Below are 20,636 nucleotides of genomic sequence, written 5' to 3' on the forward strand. Positions count from 1 at the left end.
GAAGAATAGTTAAAGTTGTATTTCAGAAATTTGCCAAAGACTACAGCAAATCACTTTGAAGAGCTCAAAATGATGACTCAGATGTGTGAGACTGTGTAGGGCTGGGCGATAAACAATAATTATCGCAATATACATTTCCTTATTAAAACGATAACAAAAGTTTGATATTTGTTTATGTGACAAAAGTGAAACGAAATAGCAATACTCGCTTGAAGCGCGCCACACGGGCCATTTATCTTGCTCAGCTCAAAGTTCAAACAACACAAACTCACTATAGCAGATTGATAAATGTAGCTCATGCGAGCACTAAACAGTGTTGTGTGATGGAATTCATTACGGACAACAATGATTCCGTGATTTAAACTAGTTTAAAGCTAGATGAAACCGCTTTTCAAACAGGAGAAACACTGTGGGTTACTGTGTTGAAATTCCAATAGGTGATTGTCTTCAGAAACATATGGTTTGTCATGTTCTGACCATAAAGAGTAGTTTAAAACCACAATTAAATGATCTGGTTTCTACAACTTTTATTTAGGAGCAAAAATCTGCCTTTAAACTTGAAAGAAATAAAGATTTGAAATTTATTGCGTTGATTATCAGTATCAACTGATATGAAACAATTTATCGTGTAAATAGTTTTTTGGCCATATGGCCTATAATTAAGTCCCTGTCTAAGGTGTTTAACAGGGCATTAGCAGGTTAGTGAGTAAGTTCCCAGCATCAGCATGCCATAGAATAGAGTTTATGGGGTGTATATTGTACAGTGCATGAGTGTGTATTTGAGGCCTCTACTGTATCTCTTACTCAGCCTCAGAAACAGCAGAGGCAGCATGTTTCGCGTTGTCATACCAGCAGGGTGCCGATATGGGATGGCAATGGATTGGCCCATTGGCTGGGTGATTGAAGGGTTTGTTGCCACGGAAACTGCACAGAAACACCAGGAAGGGTGTACAGTGGGGGGGTAATTTCACTTGAAAAGTGATTGAGATAAAATGGTATACTCTGACGAATCCCTAACATAAAGTTGTTTATATTCTTGAGAAAGAATGTGATATATAGTCTGTGAAGGTCTTTGAGGGTCCAGTTGGTGAATTCTGTGCTTGCATTGCTCAATTAATTAATCATCACCTCTTTAACCTCTGAATCAATATAGCAGATTCTCAAGCCGTTACTGGCCTGCTGTTACCGCCCCACCTCACGCCTTAAACAGCTAATGAGTGCACACACACACTCCGACTCTCGCTCTGTATCTCTTCTTTCGGCTTCAACCCCCTGTTGTGTCAGTTAATGAGCATCCAACACCCCTGTGTGTAATAATCATCTTCTGTGTGGGCGTTGGTGTGTACTGCAGTAAAGATGAGCTAGTTGATGTGATGCAAATCCTCCAGCAGATGGCAGCAACCCTGAGCAATAGAGCCATTATAGAGGCTGTTGACTGAGAATTGTTATATTTCAACTGTTTCTTCTTCAGTAGATAACCTTACAGTGCCAGCAGATGCATTCCCACTGGATTTCACTTGAGCAGTTTTAGGGCTTTGTATTGCAGGACTTTTTTTGGAGTGTGATGCTGTGAGGCTGGTCATATTCTTGAAGTGAGAACTTTTGTATTAATGCTGAATAGCCACAGTACAATGTTGTTTTGGGTAAATATGTCAGATTTGCATTTTAGGTAAGACTGTATGATAATATACAATACTTCTAAAAAATACAATACTTCTAAAAACAGACATTTGACTTTTGAATGGTACAATATATTTATGAATAACCTAAACTAATAAATTTTTCATTGTTTGTTTATGATACTAATGTCTTGCATTTAAACCGATCAGTTGTTCTAGGGGAAATTACCATTTTACCAAATGTCCCATCAGGGAAGAGGTGTGATACTGTTACTTCCACTGAGCAAACGCATTTACAGTACAGTTACAAATTTTCATGCACGCTCAACATGCATAAATTCAGGCCTTCCCATGTAATGGTTGCACTGAAACACACATTTCCTCTTCTACTTGCATAATTAAATATTCAACTTTATGATTCAACAGCTGCAGGGAACTGAAGGGTGGCGTCTGTGTAAGTGATGCATATTGATTGTGTGTGTGTGTGTGTGTGTGTGTGTGTGTGTGTGTCAGCAGTAACAGAAGGAGCTGACCCAAGCTGCATGGTTTCTTTTTGCCTTGTCATCTGTCTTTGTAACCAGGGTGATGCCAACATTGTCACCCAACCCCACATTGTGACTGGACGCAGTATGTCGCACAGTAATTTGAATCCACAGTGATGATTGACAGACAGAAAGACAGACAGACAGACAGAGAGAATAAAAAACTGAGGATGGATGAATATCTGTCAAAACAAAGGCAGATGAGACAGACATTGTTTGTAAGTGTTTGGGGTGAGCGATAGACTATTACCACGTCTGTTACCGTGAGAGAACGAGAGATCACTTGTCTTATTGACTGTCACTGTATGTGTGTGTTAATACTGGTGCAGCATATGTTCAGGAGGGGAGAGGCCTGCAGGGTGGAGACCAGCCTTCTGTCACCCTGGCAACGCTCCTGCAGTGCCAGCTTTCTGTGTGTGTGTGTGTGTGAGGTTTTAAATGAAGGGAAGTCCTGTGCTGGGGGTGATATAGAAACAGAGAAGAACAGTGGGTGGGTTTGTTGCACCACTGAGGCTGTGCGTATTGCAGTGCGCTCTGCAGGTTGCTCGTAGTGTGCAGGGTATCGACTCTGAGGGCTGGGCCGATTGCTCCCTGCTGTCAGAACTATTAGTATCACGCCCCCGGTGAAGCTTGTTGGTCGAGCTGAGCAGGCAGATCTGACAGATCATGAATCAACCAACTCCCTCATTCTTTCTCATACATGGACCCTGCTTGAACGTACTGTATTTGGATAGATTGTCTTTCAGAAAGTTCTGCACATAAACTGTATCTTATATGTACTTTTTATTAAATTGATGTTTTCACCAGCTCTCAGCTCAGTTTTAGCCCATTTTAACCCAGTAAAGTCTGACATATAAAATCATTGTCAAAAAAATGTTTTGAAATAGAAAAGATTATTAAACCTGTAGACAAAATAAGGTAATACTTTATTTTAAGGACCAATTCTTACTGTCAACCTAGCGTCGTAGTTAATAGTTAATAGTTAGTTAATAGTGAGACTTGGTCCCCAAACTAAAGTGTGATCCAAAAAAATAAAACCATTAAAATCTGCTTAGATTTTTATTTGTTGAGTGTCATATTTGAGAGATAAGGCTTTAATTGCTTATAAAGTGTCATGAGCAAAAATATACAGTTTAGTGCAGTTGCTGATATATGACCCAAAAAGATGAAATTCTGATAGCTTGTAATTTAAATCTGTGAGCTCTTGTATTACAGATTACTATTGCATAAAATGCATATAAATAGCAGCTGTCACTGTATATCTGCTAATAATATGTCTTCTTTAAGCATGTTGCAATATGGGCAAAAACATAATACATTGCAATACAATGAAGAATGGGAGATTTACAAATAAATGTTCCTCAAAACTGATGTAGCTTTATTCTCACATTTATTATAATTTTTTTTATATAGATAATCAAATAAACTTAAAGGGTTAGTTCATTCAAAAATAAAAAAATAACCTGTGTTTTAATCACCCTCGAGGCATCCTAGGTGTACATGACTTTCTTCTTTCAGACGAATCCAATTGGAGTAATATAAAAAATTGTCCTGGCTATTCCAAGTGTTATCATTGCAGTGGGTGTGTGTTTTTTCTGTTTAACAGTCCAAAACACATCAAATAAAGTGCGCATCCATAATAAAACGTGCCTCACACAGCTCTGGGGCATGAATAAAGGTAGGGAATCCATGCATTTTTGTAAGAAAAATATCCATATTTTAAATGTAAAAAACTTTTCTCTCACTTCTGCTGACTGTCTGACGCGGAAGCCATTCCAGTGGACGACGTAGGACGTATGCGTCGCGAGTGCTTCTGAGATATGCTGGTCTTGTGAGTTTGTTTACAGGGGCAAAGGAAAACCACAATCCTCTTGATTTCAAAATCGAAATCCTCCGACTTTTTGTTTTTGCAAATCCTCGGTTTGTACTTCTAATTCATGACCGGCATCGTCACTAATCACGCAACATCGACGTCCTAAGTCATCCGCCAGAATGACTTCTGCATACCACAGTTAGATGAAGTGAGAGAAAAGTGTTTATTACGTTTGAAATAGGGATATTTTTCTTACAAAAACGAATGGATTCGCAACAGGAGGCCTTTGTTCACGTTTTATTATAGATGTGCGCGCTTTATTTGATGTGTTTTGGACTGTTTAACAGAAACACCCAACCACTGCAATGATAATGCTTAGAAGTCATCCAAGAAATCTGTCAATGTACTTTTCCTTTTCGCTCTTCTTCAGCCCTTTCTTTTTCTCGCGGTAGTTAGCAGAAAGCAGTGACTGAGTGATTTACAGCTAATATTAACCAATCTAAAATCTGCATTAAAGTTAAGAATGTAAGGATAAAATCTGTTAATATATAATTTGTAGTTGTGATGCTCCTAAATTTTTGGTGGTGCTCCTAAATTTTTGACGTTGGGAGCACCAGTGCTACCAAGTAAAAAAGTAAATTTTGAGCCCTGAACAGGCTTATTTTAACTTTTGGGTTAACTAACCCTTTAAGCTGCTTCAGTCTGGTAAATCGTCATCTTGAAATATTACTAGCCATATAAAAGTTCTTTTTTGTTTAGTTTAGTCTAGAAAAGCAGTAAAGATTTCACAGTAAAAAAAACATGTGAACCACGACCTGATCAGGAAAATTTTTTGAAGTATACTACAAGGCCTTGTACTTGTTAATTAGAGGACTGAAGGCATGTAGTAGATTGTGTACTACAGGGTTTCGGCATATTTTTGATCATTTAATCATTTACAGGACAGGGTTAACAAATTAAAATCCTTTGAAAATGTTGATCTTCATAGTGTGTGGACCTTTTTTTGCCGCCTTTAACAAGTAAAAATGTAGGGTGGGATTTGATTGGATAATTGCATCTTTGTCGTTTGCCATTTAGGTTGCTGGATGGGAGGGATTATTGTCCCGCCCTAGTGTCAGTGCACATGTCATCAGAGAAGAAATATTGTGAGGGGGAGGCAGTGATCTTGTTTAAGATAATGCGTGTATGTGAATTGAAAAAGTAATGAACAAACAATTTATAATAAACTGCAATATTCCATAAAAAGGGAATTGTCCATTTTGATCTCATAGTGACTTTAAGGATTGCTGTTGAGCATTGATGAATTTTGCTGTTTGAAGTGACAACTGCAACCCCCCACACGCACTCTCTGTTTCAACCCTCCTACTCCCCTTTTTTTTCTTGTTCTCCACTTCTTTTTGCCCTCTCTCTCTATTGAATAATTGATCGGATGAGCAGTGGTGTGCTTCAGTCTGCATTCCACAACGTTAGCAAAATCACCTGCCATGAGAGTGAAAAATGCGTGTAAAGGAATGAAAGAACTGAACAAAGAGAGAGGGAAAAAAGAATGAGAGGAAAGGTATACAAGGCAGATCGCTCTCAAGCCTTGACTTTCAAAGAGTGTTCAGTGCCAGTCTATGTGTAAGAGTGTTAATGTGCCCTTGTGTGTGTTTGTGTGAGAAAAGCATGGTGAGCAGCATTTTCTTGTCCAGATTAAGCAGGATTAGAGTCCAGCCTGATCCTCAGATCAATACCAATGTGCTCCTCCCTCTGCGCTTTCCTCCATCTCTGTCATCATTTACTTGTTCTCTGTTTCTCTCTTTTTCCCCATCTTTCAGTTTATGAATCCAATCAGTTTTTCTCAACATTTCAGAGTCTGTTCAGACTGTAGTCATCCTGAATAGTCTTAAATAAATACTTAATAAAACCTATTAAAAGATAAGTACAAATAAATTAATTATCACAAAACATTGGTTTAGTTTACGCAAATGACAGGCTGACTATGATTATCCGTCTTATAACATGGCCATATACCAAACAACTGGACACAAATATCAAATTTATTTGAAATTATTACATTTTTTTCTTTTGTGAAAAGAATGGTAACTTTGGTCAATTGCACATCTTTATTCAAAAGCAATTGACTGTGCAATACTGCAACTACCCAATCAGAATCAAGGTTTCTAGAGAGCTGTGTACCAATAATATATAAGAAAAGTATAATCTCTCTTCCTCTCCCCCTCTCTTGCTCTCTCGCAGATACTCTACCTCTCTTTTCGTCTGTATTATATTACTGTAGATCAATAGAGCTACTCAAACAGAAGCAGAGAGCATCAGCTGCTATTAAAAGCTCTTCCTCTCTCCCAGACTACCAGCATTTATCAAACCCAGACAACAGATTTAATGCACACAATAACCTGAGATCAGCTCATATCATTCCTACACACGTGCTAAAAACTGCAGCACAATGCTGATCTTTAGACGGGATCATATCACAGATATTGCAGTTCTAATAGAGATGTAGACATGGGGTGGTCAGTCATGTGAGGGTGAGAATGCTGATCTAGCACTACGTTCCTCTTCACATTCTGATCTAGCACTACGTTCCTCTGTAGTGCTAGATCAGCATTCTCACCTGATGAGAACAAATGTTTCAGCAATGAAAATACTTTTAATTCAAGATACACATGACTGCACGGTTAAACTGAGAGGGAACCACTTTGTGTCTGTATGAGTGTGAGAGAAAAATTGGAGTGTTTGTGTGTGTGACTGGCCTTGAAGCTGTATATCCTTCTTCTCTCTCATCGTTTGCAGATTCACAGCTGTAATGAAGCACTGGGAAGAGAAAGGAACAGACCTTCTAACCAGCAATCTCTTCTCATTCAGACAAAACCAGACACAAACCTTTTACCTGCGGACTCTTTTTCTTTCTCACACACATTTGTGCATGCCATCATTTCCCTTTGGCATGTTATTTCTTTTTGCATCATTGTCTCTCTCACATACATTTGATGAATACTGAATAGCTCTTTTCAGATTCTGAGAGCTTAATTTGTTCTTTAAAGATGAGAGTTTTCTACACTTGTTTCTACATCCAGAGATTGGAGACCGTCTGTCAGGCAGATAGTTCAGATCTCATGTTCAAAAAGCTTTCATGACTTTACCAGATTAATACTTTTTTTTTTTCATCTTAGTGTCTTTCATTCCTCTCTAGATAGATAGCATATTTAACTTTTCTTCATAGAGACAGTTTGAAATTAATTAAAAAAAACCAGTAAGAGATGGATCTCATTCGTTTACTGATTGGACAGACATCGCTCCACCGTGCTTTAGCAGTCCCAATTGGCATTTTATAAGCGCTCTAAAGTCTGCATATTTGTCAAAGCCAGGGCTAAATTTAACCTAATCTTTGTGTTGGGGTATTGGATGTGAGAGGCACTGTGCTGTGCCTTTCAGGGTGACTGAATCAGACGCTTTCAAATGAATAATATCTGGTTCTTTCCTCCTGCAGAATTTTCAAGCTCTTCCGAAGCACCCACTGCAGATTTCTAAGGAACAGTACATCCAAGGTAAAGTATGTGTGTAATCAGACACTCACGTGTGTGTGTTTATAATACATATATACAGATAAGCGATAAGTTATCTGTTGAAAGTTTGGGAACAATGCGATTTTGGACTTACTACTACTCGTCCAAGAATTCTAAAAAAAAAAGATGTATAATGGTTTCCACAAAATATTAAGCAGCACAAATGCTTTCAAAATTGATAATAATAATAATAATAAAATGTTCCTTGAACACCAAATCAGCATTTTAGAATTATTTCTGAAAGGCCTTCATGGTTCCATTGCATATACTAATAGGCCTACAAGCTTTAATATATAGACATACTAAGATTTAAGTTTTTTTTTTTAATCTACATAACCCTTTACAAATCATATTTCATCCAAACTTCTCTCAGTCAGACTGGTGCAATTACAAGTGACCTATCAGTAAGCCCCGCCCCTCTTAGTTACTGTTGCTCCTTCGGACAAACAGTTCCACAATGTTTTACAAATTGTTGCACAATTTTGGAAACATAAGGGCCACCATTCAAGTGTGAATTAAATATTCCATGGAGGGATATTTAAAACATTTTAAAATAAATACGGTGACTCGAAGCGAGGGTTTTCAGATCACAATGCAAGCGGAGAATCTCATGTTACGGTCATCTCAATGTTTTTGACTTACACTGTACATGATGTGAGAACAGTTCACTATTTAGGTTTCTAATAGCATTGACTCACTAACTTTAACATTAGCTAGTTTTAGCCAGAAATACCTTACTGAAGTACAAGATGACAATGTTCTGCTTGAGCAGATGAAAATTGTAACTTAATGAGTGTATGACAACCAGAAAAGGAACATTTTGTAGCATAAACACCATCAAACCGATGAAAGCTTAGGATTTTCCAGTATTTCTCTATGGTTCCACTCCCTGTGCAACTGATACTTAACTGCCAAAGGCTCATCTGCGTTCCAGGGGAAGGGCTTACCGATAGGTCAATTAGGCATTTTACCTATATAGTGTAAAAGCAACTACATAGAACTTAATTTGTCTTTCTCTTGCTCCTTGACTTTCAATCTCCTCCTTTTTTCATCGTGTCTGTTTCTCTCTTCATGTCCTTTATATGGACCCTTTCAGCACCAGTAACTCTTTTACTCTGTAAATGGCTGATATTTGAAAAAAAAAAAACATTTAAATGCTACAAGTGAATTTAGGCCCGACAGCATTGATTATTTTACCTGATTTTGGAGCTTAGTTTGTTTTTATGTTTCAGTCAATATTTAAAACAGAATTACTATATTGTAAATTGTGTAATACTGCTGAATCAGCGTGATTATGTGTTTATTGTGTTTGTTATGTATGTAAAGGAAAGATCTCTGACATAGTGACTGTCCACCCACGTGCCATGTTCATTCCACGAGATGGTTGGACTTTCCTGTCTGCAGGTGAGTGTCTTTCCAAAACTTCTATTTGATGTGTTATTTTGTTTTTAGGGGTTTGTGCTGTGATGTGCACAGCACTAATGCTGTGTTTAGGACAAGTACTTGATGTGTCCTGTTTGTCTGGGTATGTGTGTTTGTTTGTTCTGACAGCACTGAGTGTGTGTGAGGTGTGTCAGTGTGTTGTTATATAATGGTGTCACAGTAAGGACACTGTAACCTGCAGCAGTAGAGGCCAGCCTTCAGACCCCTTGGCAATAGCATAATCACAATGTTGGAAACAGCCCGTTCTGGCCCACAATCTCATCTGCTGGCCAGACAGCAAAGTTACACAAATCCCCTAAACTCTCTGTGTGTATGAGAGAGAGAGAGATGGTGATACAAGGGAGTAATGCGAGATCACTTAATTGGTTTTTGTCTCTTTGATATTTTTCAGCCTCAGGGGTACTCATTCATTTTATATGTTTGCTGACATGTGCATATTTAGTGTGTGTGTGCATGGGGGGTGATTCAGTAGCAGAGTGAGTTCCTGTCCCTGTGGTGGCCTTGTCACATCAAATTGTGCAGTGTGCCTGGATGTTTCCAGAAGGAGAACAGAGAGAGGCTAGAATGAGGACAAAGTCATCCCTCGTTCCCTGCTTGTCTGGTGGCCTCTACAGCACAGACTGAACTCCCCCTATTTTATCCCCTGCATCTCTCCTGAGCCTTCAGGTCAAACCATAATATTTCACTTTATCCTTTTATATCAGGGTCTTTTTAACTAAACCATCATTCCCACAAGGACTTGCAACCTTTTTTTCTCTTCCTGAGGAGAGAGGTGAAGCAAACGCTGAACTACAGAGCCACAGCATTTTGAGTTTTTTTTCCCCCATTTTGTTTAAGGTATTTAAATATTTATTTATTTTTTATTTGTTTACTTTTATGAAGGTAGAGTGAGTGGAGATGGAAAAATTGGTGAAATTAAATGGAAACAGGATGGATTTCATATGAGAACCACAATTGAACTCTCTGTGATAATTAGGATTTTTAAATTTAACCCTGTGCAATATGAAAACAAGTTAGCTTAGACTCATCATTGTAAATTAATGTATTTGCTGGTTGCATTGTTATTATTAAGTAAAGCTGAAATAAAATGAAATATGAATATTAGATGCAAACCTTTAACGAAATATTGCCTTGGCAACTGATTGAAATAATATAAGTGTTAAAATTACTAAAACTGAAATAAAATAATACTAAATTGATATAACATATAAAAAAGGGCAAAACAATGTAACAAAATATAAAAAAAAATTAAACTTACTATTTTAATTATAATAAAAATAAAAGCTAGTTCATAATAACAATAAATAAATAAATAATGCTAAAATAACAGTTTGTCATTTGTTTAGTTCAGATCAATTACATGTCTGGTCAAGTCTGGTCATACATTGAGCTTGCATCCCTGTGAACAGGGTAACACATCTATCCGGTATCTAAGCACTCTGCCTATGAAGGTATTGATTTTGTATGCCTATGTTTAGACCATCTTTTCATTTATAAATCAATCTGGGACTATTTTTGTGTTAAGACCAGACTCGTATTAATAGAGCCACTTTCTTCAATATGTTCTCTGTCAGATCTTAATTTAGCTTGCTCCGAGTAAAGGAAACTTGTTCTTATAAGCCCAGATATCTAGTTTTGATCCATAGACAAAAATCTGGCACTCAAGGGGCATAAGAAAGCTATGACTGTTGGTGCTTGATTGGACTTTTGCTAAGATTTAAAGATTTAAGATTAAACCTTAGTGCATAATAACTCATCTTGAACCACTGATTGAACAGTGTGCTATTCATTTTCCAATCGATCTAAAGATAAAATGCGTAAAAGCAAGAGCAAGCTTTTAAGAAACAGAATATCAAACTCTAAAGTCGCATTAGTAAAATTTTGGATTCATTTTGTTAGCGAAAAAAGGTTCTTTGTCAATGTCATAGCAATGTATGAAGCAGCTTTCCGTTGGTTCTTATAGTGAATTCACACAAACAACCTGAACATGAGTGAAATCAACGTGAAGTTTTTTTGCCTTCACTTGAAATTCCGGATCATGTGGATTCCTGTATTGAAATAACTTGATTTCATTTACAAAATTTTGCTGAGCAGTGGTCAGTAAGATTCTTAACATTTATTCATTGATTAACACTGATTGACACATTAACATCATGAGAATTTTACGCAAGCATGCTCCACTCACATTTTCTTCTGAAAAAGTACAAATCTAGTTTGTTCCTTGGTTGAGAAGTGAGGTTTTAATTAGAAATCCACAAAACATCGATTTCGGTAAGTCGATTTTTGCTCACTGCTCAGACAGTCTGTTCATTTAGCTGTTTTGTATGACTTCGTGCATTACATACACGTTTATCTGCAACCTTCATTGTCATTATTCTGAGAACTGAGCTAAAAAGTTACCACAACACAAGGTCATTGACATTTAACAAGCTGCTAGAAAAACGGGAAGCTAGTCCAGGAATAGACTTAATGAGACAAACTGCCTTAAGAAGCTGTAAAGGGAATTCAGTTAAGGTGATATGGGTCTGTACTAGGCATATTAGATTAATCTTAACTTAAATTGCTGCTATTGTGTTTCTAGCCATCATGATACTGGAAAAGGTTGACAATAGTTCATTTAAAGAAGTCCATATAGAGAATAAATTTTGATGTAGTTTAATCCAAAGTGGACATCTGGTCTTCATAGAAACATTAAATTAAACTAAAATATCTAAATAAATTAAAATCTTAAATTATTAATATGGTCTTATTCAACTTGAAACAAAAATTAAATGCATCTAAACTGAAGAGCTCTATTGCCAACTTCATTGTCTGTTCAAACTCTCAACTGATGCTGGACAATTTAGATCAGATTAACTTACACTTGAGCTGCTGCTTCTGTCAAAGATAAGCCATTTCCTCTCCCTCCTTCCCTGAAACTGGTCTTGTACACACACACACCAACACATCAATAAAGGCCAGTAACAGCCACATAACTTATTCTCATCTCAGGACCTCTCTCTCCCTTTTTACCTTATCAAATAAAGTTCAGAATACTCTGAAATGGCTTGATATGCCAGTTTATATATAACATTTATGCACACAATTTATCTCATAGTCTACATACTGGACGATGCTGAGTGCCAATGTTGGTGTGTGTGAGGGTGAGTCAGCACTGTGACAGTCACTGCAGTGTACAGCACATTCTCTCTCTTTCTCACACACATACACGCATAGTCTGTATTGCAATGTGAACTTATCCTCTCACACATTTGCTTTTATCTGACAGAAAAGCTGCTGGGTGCATTACTGTTCCTGCTGACACAGATGGGAGAGATGCCAGCACACACACACCACTCACTGTCATCTTCCCCTTTTATCTTGGAATGGGAGTTCTGAAAATTTGTGCTTGAAGATTAAATTTGGAAGAGGCCATTATGACATCTGAATCTGTGTGTGTGTTCAGATTTCTGTCAGGTGGAGCTGCGTCTCTTGGCTCACCTGTCAGCTGACCCACAGCTGCTGAGAATCTTTCAGAACACTGAAGCAGACGCCTTCACCATGCTGGCAGCTCAGTGGTGGGTAAACACTCCCATATATTAGTGTATATAATGCACATATAGAACACATTATTGCTTTTGTTTTGCTTTTTATTAAGCATGCATATTTTCAATGTGACAAGTTTGGGGTCAGTAAGTTTTTTTTACATTGTTTCTAAAGAATTAATTCATTTATTCATCATGGATGAGTTACATTGATCAAAAGTGAAAGTAAATACATTTATAATGTTGCAAAAAATGTATTTCTGTATGTATTTGTCATGTGACATTGAAGACTGGAATAATGGCTGCTAAAATTAAGCTATGCCATCACAGGAATAAATAACATTTTAAAATGTATTAAAAAAACTTTCAATAATATTTCACAATGTTACTAAATTTTTGCAACCTCGGTGAACATAAAACTCTCCTTTCAAAAAAATCTTACCAACCCCAAACATTGGAATGATAGTGTATACCTGTTCTGATCTGGTCATGAGAAAGGGCCAGTATGTTGTGTCCAGGAAACAGTTACTTTAAATGCTTGTTTTGCCATGGCAGCAGAGGCATCATGAGTGTTTTGTTTTGTCTTGCTGATAGGACCCCTTAGTGTCTTTGCACTAATAAACTCATTATGGTTTTAAACCATTAGAAATGATGGTATCCCACTGTCATACAGCTCATAATGAGCAGTTTAGAGAAGTCTAAAATTAAACACCTCTGCCTTTTTAGCAATAGCATTTTTTGTCAATGAAACAATTTATGTTTATATTGTATATTGCTATCTTTATTTTTAATACTATATTTTATTTTATTGAAACCCTTTCAATGTGTGTGGGTGTGTGTGTACTTGTTTATGCTACATTGTGGGGACCAAACAAGAAGAACTTTATTACCAAGTATGTTTACACACAAGGAATTTGACTTGACGACAGGAGCTTCCAGTGCAGAAGAATGCACAGACATAGTGCAGACATACATGACAGTGCAGGAACAAAACTGTTCTTGTGCCTGGCTGTTCTGGTAGTCAGTGCTCTGTAGCACCGACCAGAACGCAACAGTTCAACGAGAGAGTGGGCTGGCTGTGAGGGGTCCAAGGTGATTTTCTTAGACCTTTTCCTCACTCTGGAGATGTAAAGATATTGGAGGCTGGGCAGTCTCTCAGCAGTCCTGACTGTCCACTGGTGTCTGTTGATGTCTTATTTTCTAGCTGAACCAAACCAGACAGTTATGGATGAACACAGGACAGACTCAGTGATAGCAGAGTAGAACTGTTTCAGCAGCTCCTGTGGCAGGTTGAATTTCCTTAGCTGGTGAAGGAAGTACAACCTCTGCTGGGCCTTTTTAGCAGTGGAGTCTATGTGAGTGTCCCAATTCAGATCCTGAGAGATAGTGGTGCCCAGGAATCTGAATGACTCCACTGCAGCCACATTGCTGTCCATGACGGTCAGTGGGGGGAGTGCTGGGGGGGTTTCTCCTGAAGTCCATCATCTCCACAGTTTTGAATGTGTTAAGAGTCAGGTTGTTAAGACTGGACTTAAATTTCAGACTCCTGTTCATGCTTGATGTGGCTGATGACTGTAGTGTTGTCCGTGAACTTCAGGAGCTTGACAGAGGGGTCCTTTGAAGTGCAGTTATTCATGTAGAGGGAGAAGGGCAGTGGGGAGAGATCACAACTCTGAGGGGCGCCAGTGCTGATGGAGATAGTCCTGAATGTGAGTTTGCCCAGCCTCACTAGCTGCTGCCTGTCTGACAGGAAGCTGGTGATTCACTGACAGATGGCGGTGGGCACAGAGAGCTGTGTGAGTTTGTCTGAGAGAAGGTCAGGCATGAAGGTATTGAAGGCCGAACTGAAGTCCACAAATAGGACCACAAGTCCACAAATGTCCCCACAAGGATAGTAAAACCTGATTTTTTTAACCCTAGTTTGTGTGTGTATGCTGCTTGTTTATCCTACATTGTTGGGACCAAATGTCCCTGCAAGGATAGTAAAACCTGAAATTTTTGACATTGTGGGGACCGGCCTACAGGGTTGGGGTAGATTTAGGGTTAGATAAAAAAATATTGTTTGGTCAGTATAAAAGTAATAGAAGTCTATGGAAAGTCCCCACAATTCACAGAAACAAATGTTTGTGTGTGTGTGTGTACCTGGTATTTATCATGTTATGGGGACCAAATGTCCCAATAAAGATAGTAATACCAGTAAATTTTGATCTTGTGGGGACATTTTTTAGGTCCCCATGAGGAATCAAGCTTATAAATCATGCAGAATGAAGTTTTTTGAAAATCTAAAAATGCAGAAAGTTTCCTGTGAGGGGTAGGTTTAAGTGTAGGGTGATAGAAAATACAGTTTGTATAGTATAAAAACCATTAGACTTATGGGATGTCCCCATAGAGCATGGAAACACAACGTGTGTATATGTGTGTGTGGATGCCAAACAATTAAAAAGTGTTAATTTTTGTGGTCTCTAGTAGTTAGTAGAGACTTCATATTTGTGGTATTTAAAAACAAACCAACAAAGTGTAATGTTCATACTTTGGGTAGTAGGTTAAGAAGTCACAGAGAGTTGACCAAAAGGAGTTTAAAGAATGCTAGATGTTCTATTTGTCACACAAGCAAAAGGTAATAAAAAGGCTGACAAGAGGGCACAGTGTCCTGCAGTACCAGTCTGTGTGTTTCACCCTGAGGCTGTGTGCAGTCAACCAGACAGAGAGCAAGACAGAGAAATGATCGAGAGAGATGAGAGACGATCAGTCTGATGCTCACATCTCCACAGTTACCGTAGCACACGGTGACAGGCCTGTCAAGACAAAGTGTGATTTGATTGCTGACATGAGCCCAGTTTGTGTATGAGGATAGATATGTGCTTCACTTTCTAATGACCACAGATCATCACAGCATTGCTGTTAGCATATTCCTTCTTTTGTGTGTGTGTGTGTGTGTGTGTGTGTGTGTGTGTGTGTGTGTGTGTGTGTGTGTGTGTGTGTGTGTGTGTGTTGCTCACCCAAAAGAGCTGAGATTTGAAGTGCTGAAGTGTGAGTGCTGACCCAACACTGGCCGCTGCTCTAATGCAGTAAGACATCTGCTGGGCAGCCTCTGATTCCCTGTCACTTTACAAACACTGATGCCTCCAGCATACCAGCACTGCTAGCACTTTCATTACATAAATGTCTCTGTCTTTGTCTTTAGGAAGGGTGTGAGTGAGGACAGAGTAAGTCTGGAGGACCGAGAGCATGCCAAGCGTATCGTCTACTCTGTGGTTTATGGAGCTGGTAAGTTACTCATAATACGTGCACACCATCACTTCAATCTACAATCTACAATCTACATTATTTATCATGAATTTTACCATGCATTTAAAGCTGCTGTTTTGGTAACTTAAACCACACAGCTTCTCTTCAGTGCCTATTGCACACAGTACCATGAAGTCCTGCATCCTGGCATCTTTGCTCATGGGTGCTCCCCTGAACCGTAAATACCATGTTACTAATTACTGTGGAGCAGCAAGAAAATGACATCCTGACAGCGCTGACAGGGTGATGGCTCACAGGAATGTCTACAGTCGAAAGGCCATTACTTGCAACACTTCTTTAGGCACATAAGAATTAAATTCAAAAGCAGCAGATGGAAAAATATAATTTTCAAGCAACATGAGGGTGAATGAGTGACAGAAATGTACATTTTGAATTAACTTTACTATCGTTCAGAATGTTTATGCTGTTTAATATTTTTGTGGAACTGTGATACATTTTTCTTCTGGATTTTTAGTTTTTGATTTGAAGTTAAATATAACTGTTTATATGAAATAGAACCTTTTGCAACATTATAAATGGCTTTACTATTACTTTTAATCAATGCATTCTTGATGAATTAAAGTACTATATTTTTATATAACATTATCAATATCAGTAGTGGCAAAAATCTGTACTGAATAAAAGTATTCCTTCCTTTAAAAAAAACTGACTACAAACTTTGGAATACTACGGTGCCCTTAAAAAACTGGACATTTTGAATTTGGAAACTTAATTTTAAATGAGAAAAATAAATAAATTACTGACCCCAACCTTTTGAATTCTAGTGTACCCTTTTAATAAAAACTGGGATCATTTTCAATTTGGAATTGGAAGCTTTGAATATAAATGAGAGAAAAAAAACTTGATGAATATTTGAAAACACAATTGTTTAAAAAATTTAAATAAACTATCCATATTCATATATGTATGGATGATTGTGGCATAAGCAAAGCAGAGCTCCATAAATTGATCTTTTTTTTTTTTTTTTTTAGAATAAAAAAGATAGACATTGGTACAAATAGAAAGAAATAAAGAGAAAAGTTATGGGCCAGACTGGAGGGCTTTGCTCTCTGAGTCGAGTGCAGAGAGCCTTATTGTTTATAGTGGTTGCTAACAGAGATCTCCCAGAATGTGGCCTCATGACTACAACCTTACTAGAGAAGAATCTTATTATGTGTGTGTGGAGGCACTGAAGGAGGGTGTCACTGTTCTACTTTACTTTAACTGGGTCAGCTTGAATTTATCTCTGTCGGTTTTTTTCTATCATTTATATTTTGCAGTCCAGCATTTCACAAGTGGCTCACCAAAGTGTGTTTGTGCACTGAAGTTGCTGAATAAAGAAAAAGACATTAATTGCACTCTTACAAAGGCATACGGCTTGTTGAGGCAGAACAAAACATTTTCATTTCGACCATAATGTCATATCAGGAAAGCCGAGAAAGAGAGAGACAGTGTGAGGAAAGGAATAATGAGTGACTGAGAGCTGGTAGAAAGTGAGTGAGAGAAAGAGGGGGTGAGAGCGCTACAGTGTCAGCATATGTTGATAATCTTGCAGAAAGCAAAGGATTGCCATGGTTACCGAATACTAAAAGGAGGTGTAGCATAGAAGACGATCAAAACACACACACACACACACACACACATGCATAGGCGAGGGGGAGGGGTGGACACAAACACAAGTGGGTCAGAAAATGAGAGACTAACTATTGAGTCTCCCAGAGAGAAGGATGGTTTAGAGATGTTGGAGTAATTAGGCAAAAGGAGGGGCACTAGAGAGCAAATGATCTCAACCAGTGAGAATGAACAGTGACGCACTCTTTATCACTTCTGCATACCTGCTGCTGCCTTCATCTCCCTCCAGCTCACATGCTTCATATAATCATCTCTCTCTGTCTAGAAATAATCTCAATTACAGGCAGACAGAAGGTCAGATAAAAATGAGCCCGAGTCTTCCTGGTATATGAACTTTGTCCTGCTTTATTCAACAGTTCACTGTGCGTAAACTAAAGCAAGTAGCATGGGTTATGTCATGTGACTAGTTATTACTCTGTAGTTGGACTGAGGAGAAATTATTTTGGTGGAGTATTGCACACTTTCTAATGCAAGTTGTTAGTAGCTACACTACATCTGATGCCAGTATTTTCTAGGTATTCATTAGTGCTGCTTGCAAAGCATTACTGGTGTTGTTAACACTATAAGTACACTGTAAAATGTAACTATACGATGAATAGTTACATTTAATGTAGTTTTACAGTAAAACACTGTTAAAATTACAGTTTTTGGAAGTGAAAAAGAAAAAGTCATTGTACAATTTAAAAATTGTAAATTGACACTCCCAGAATTCCCTGCATGACACTTCCTTTTTTTTTCTTTTTTCTTTTTTTTTTTTTAAATAACTGTTTCTTCTTAGTTTTTTTCTCATCAGTTGTGTACATTGGGGTTTTATTTTACATCTAATGTTGTTAAATTAATGTTTATTGCATTATTTCAGTATCATGTGTGTTACCATGATGGTGTTTAGTGTTTGTGTGAATGACACTGTGCTCCTTCTATTACTATATTTATTCTTATGTTTTTATATTTATATATTTATTTATTTATTTATTTATATATTAGTATATCCTTTCTCAGCTTGTGGAAGAGCTGTTTGTGATGAGCTCTGATTCATCATGTGACTTTCTCATTACCACCTGCTTTTGGTGGTTATCAATATTACAATGGTTCAAAACCGATATTAGTACTTCAATATGCTAGTTTATTAACATTACATCAGTTAATGAAATGTTTTTTTGTTTTTTTTTGTGAATTTAAGTTAAGTCTGTAAAGCCTAAAATGTTGCTACCATATTTTTAACGGTGAAATTCTGGCAACCACAGCTTCCGGTATTTTACCGTAAATGTCACAGATTTTTTTTTTTACAGTGTTGGGTTAGGGAATAAGGATCTGAACAAACCATTACACCTAAGTTTAAACTCTTACACGCAGCTCATTTGTGCTATGGACATGATGCTACTTTAAATTGTGTGGCTTAATAAGGTGAGGTGTGCTATTAATTTTATACATCATCAGAGCTATCATTTTTGCCTGTGAAATATAACTTTTTAAAATAACTGTTTTCTATTTATTAATATATTTAGAAATGTAATTTATTCCCGTGGTGGCGAGGCAAAATTTTCAACAGCCATTACTTCAGTCTTCAGCATCACACGATTCTTCATTCAAAAATTTCTTTAATAATTTACACAACCAATTATTTCCTTTGTGTATGAATTTCATTCTTCTGTTGAACACAAAAGAAAATATTTGGAAGAATGTTGTTGTTAACTAAACAGTTGACAATATTGTGTATGATATTTAACATTAGCAATATCAGTAGAGGCGAAAAGTAAGCACTCTCCCATAATATCTTGTTTTTATTTCATCACATTTGTTGTCATGGTAGTTGTCGTCATAGCAACATTGTGAGAATGGGGTGCTCAGTTTAACCTCTTTCTCCAAATCATTGTGTGCCTCATCTCACCTCATCTTGTCTTTTTTGTCTCACCTTGAACTGTTTTAAGCATGGAATATTTCTGTTCTCTGTTGCTTTTGTCCAATGACTTTTTCTCTCTCTTTCTCTCCCGACACCCTGACACACAGGAAGAGAGCGGTTGTCTGGTATTCTGGGTGTGAGTGCAGAGGAGGCCAGTCGTTTTCAGGACACCTTCCTACAGACGTACAGAGAGGTGCCAGCCTTCATCCAGCACACCATCCAGCACTGCCACAAATACGGTGTGTGTGTGTGTGTGTGTGTGTGTGTGAGAGATAAACATAGAGTAGAGTTGAAATAACTAAGCAGACCCTCTTTCACAAAACTCACTCACATCACAGTTCAGTGTGTATATAGAGCTGCAGTTAAGGCCACACTTTCACTGATATTACACACATCATGGGTTTTACACCATGGTGTGAACTTAAGTCACACATACTCATTCTTTCACTTCTCCAAGCTGCGACTCAAATAGTTAATTTTTTTGCTGCCATAATACTGTTTTCTATCTAGTTTCATCTCAGTGTTGCTTTAAAATATCAAATGCACAGTTTACTGGCCATTTTACTATTATTATAAAGTATGAAGTATATAAAGGCCTGTCGGTGAAAACTTTTGAACAGGATGAAATTTTCCAAATTTTTCTTTTGTTGAAAAATAATTTTTTCCATTTACTGCACTTCTGAAGCCACAGAAGATACTTGCATGTTTCCCGGAAGACAAATTATAGTGCCCCTATTATGGATATTTGAAAATTACTTTTCATGCAGTGTGTAAACGCTCTAAGTGAATGAAAACATTCTGCAAAGTTTTAAATCTGAAAGTGCACCATGTATAAAGTTATTTTCTCTCAAAAGAAAGAGTTGACTTTGAATCATTGAAACATGTCTTTTTTTAAACGATTCCCAAGCTGTTTCGTGTTAAAGTCAACATGAAACATTAGCATATTGCTGCCCACTTATTGGTCTTTTCCCTATGGTCTTTTCACGTTGGTCTGAATGAAAATGCAAATTCATTCTTTGCCACTAGGTGCTGCTTTTGGAGCGGCACAAATAGCGGTTTCCCTGGTAACGCTGTACATAAAGCAGCACTGAGCTCACAAATTACCACAGATTAGCATCACACAAAGGAGGGGTTTGGAAAAATTAATCGTTGAGCAAATTGTTTGGGATTCGTTGAGCAAGTAACATAAATATATATATGCATATTATAAGAAAATGAAAGTGAATTGAATGTTTTTTGACCTTGCATGCATGTCAACCTGTTGTTGGGGACTCACAAAGCCAAAATATGAACCTTTCATTACCCATAA

General features: G+C 37.5%; 1 protein-coding gene across 4 annotated transcripts in view; it reads left to right on the plus strand.

Moving 5' to 3' along the window:
* The window catches only part of LOC109094153 (DNA polymerase nu-like), a 52,705-nt gene that overhangs the window by 24,303 nt on the left and 7,766 nt on the right, over positions 1-20,636 (plus strand). For all 4 annotated transcript variants that reach the window (XR_006155160.1, XM_042727347.1, XM_042727349.1 and 1 more), the window contains exons 17-21: positions 7,465-7,522; positions 8,867-8,944; positions 12,429-12,540; positions 15,692-15,774; positions 19,435-19,566. Coding sequence is in view for 3 of the 4 variants with exons in the window: in XM_042727347.1 (XP_042583281.1) it covers positions 7,465-7,522; positions 8,867-8,944; positions 12,429-12,540; positions 15,692-15,774; positions 19,435-19,566 (463 nt within the window). In the remaining variant the exon portion in view is untranslated. The remainder of the gene's footprint in view (positions 1-7,464; positions 7,523-8,866; positions 8,945-12,428; positions 12,541-15,691; positions 15,775-19,434; positions 19,567-20,636) is intronic.

The sequence above is a fragment of the Cyprinus carpio genome, chromosome B7, assembly GCF_018340385.1.
Source record: "Cyprinus carpio isolate SPL01 chromosome B7, ASM1834038v1, whole genome shotgun sequence".
In the NCBI taxonomy this organism is placed as follows: domain Eukaryota; kingdom Metazoa; phylum Chordata; class Actinopteri; order Cypriniformes; family Cyprinidae; genus Cyprinus; species Cyprinus carpio.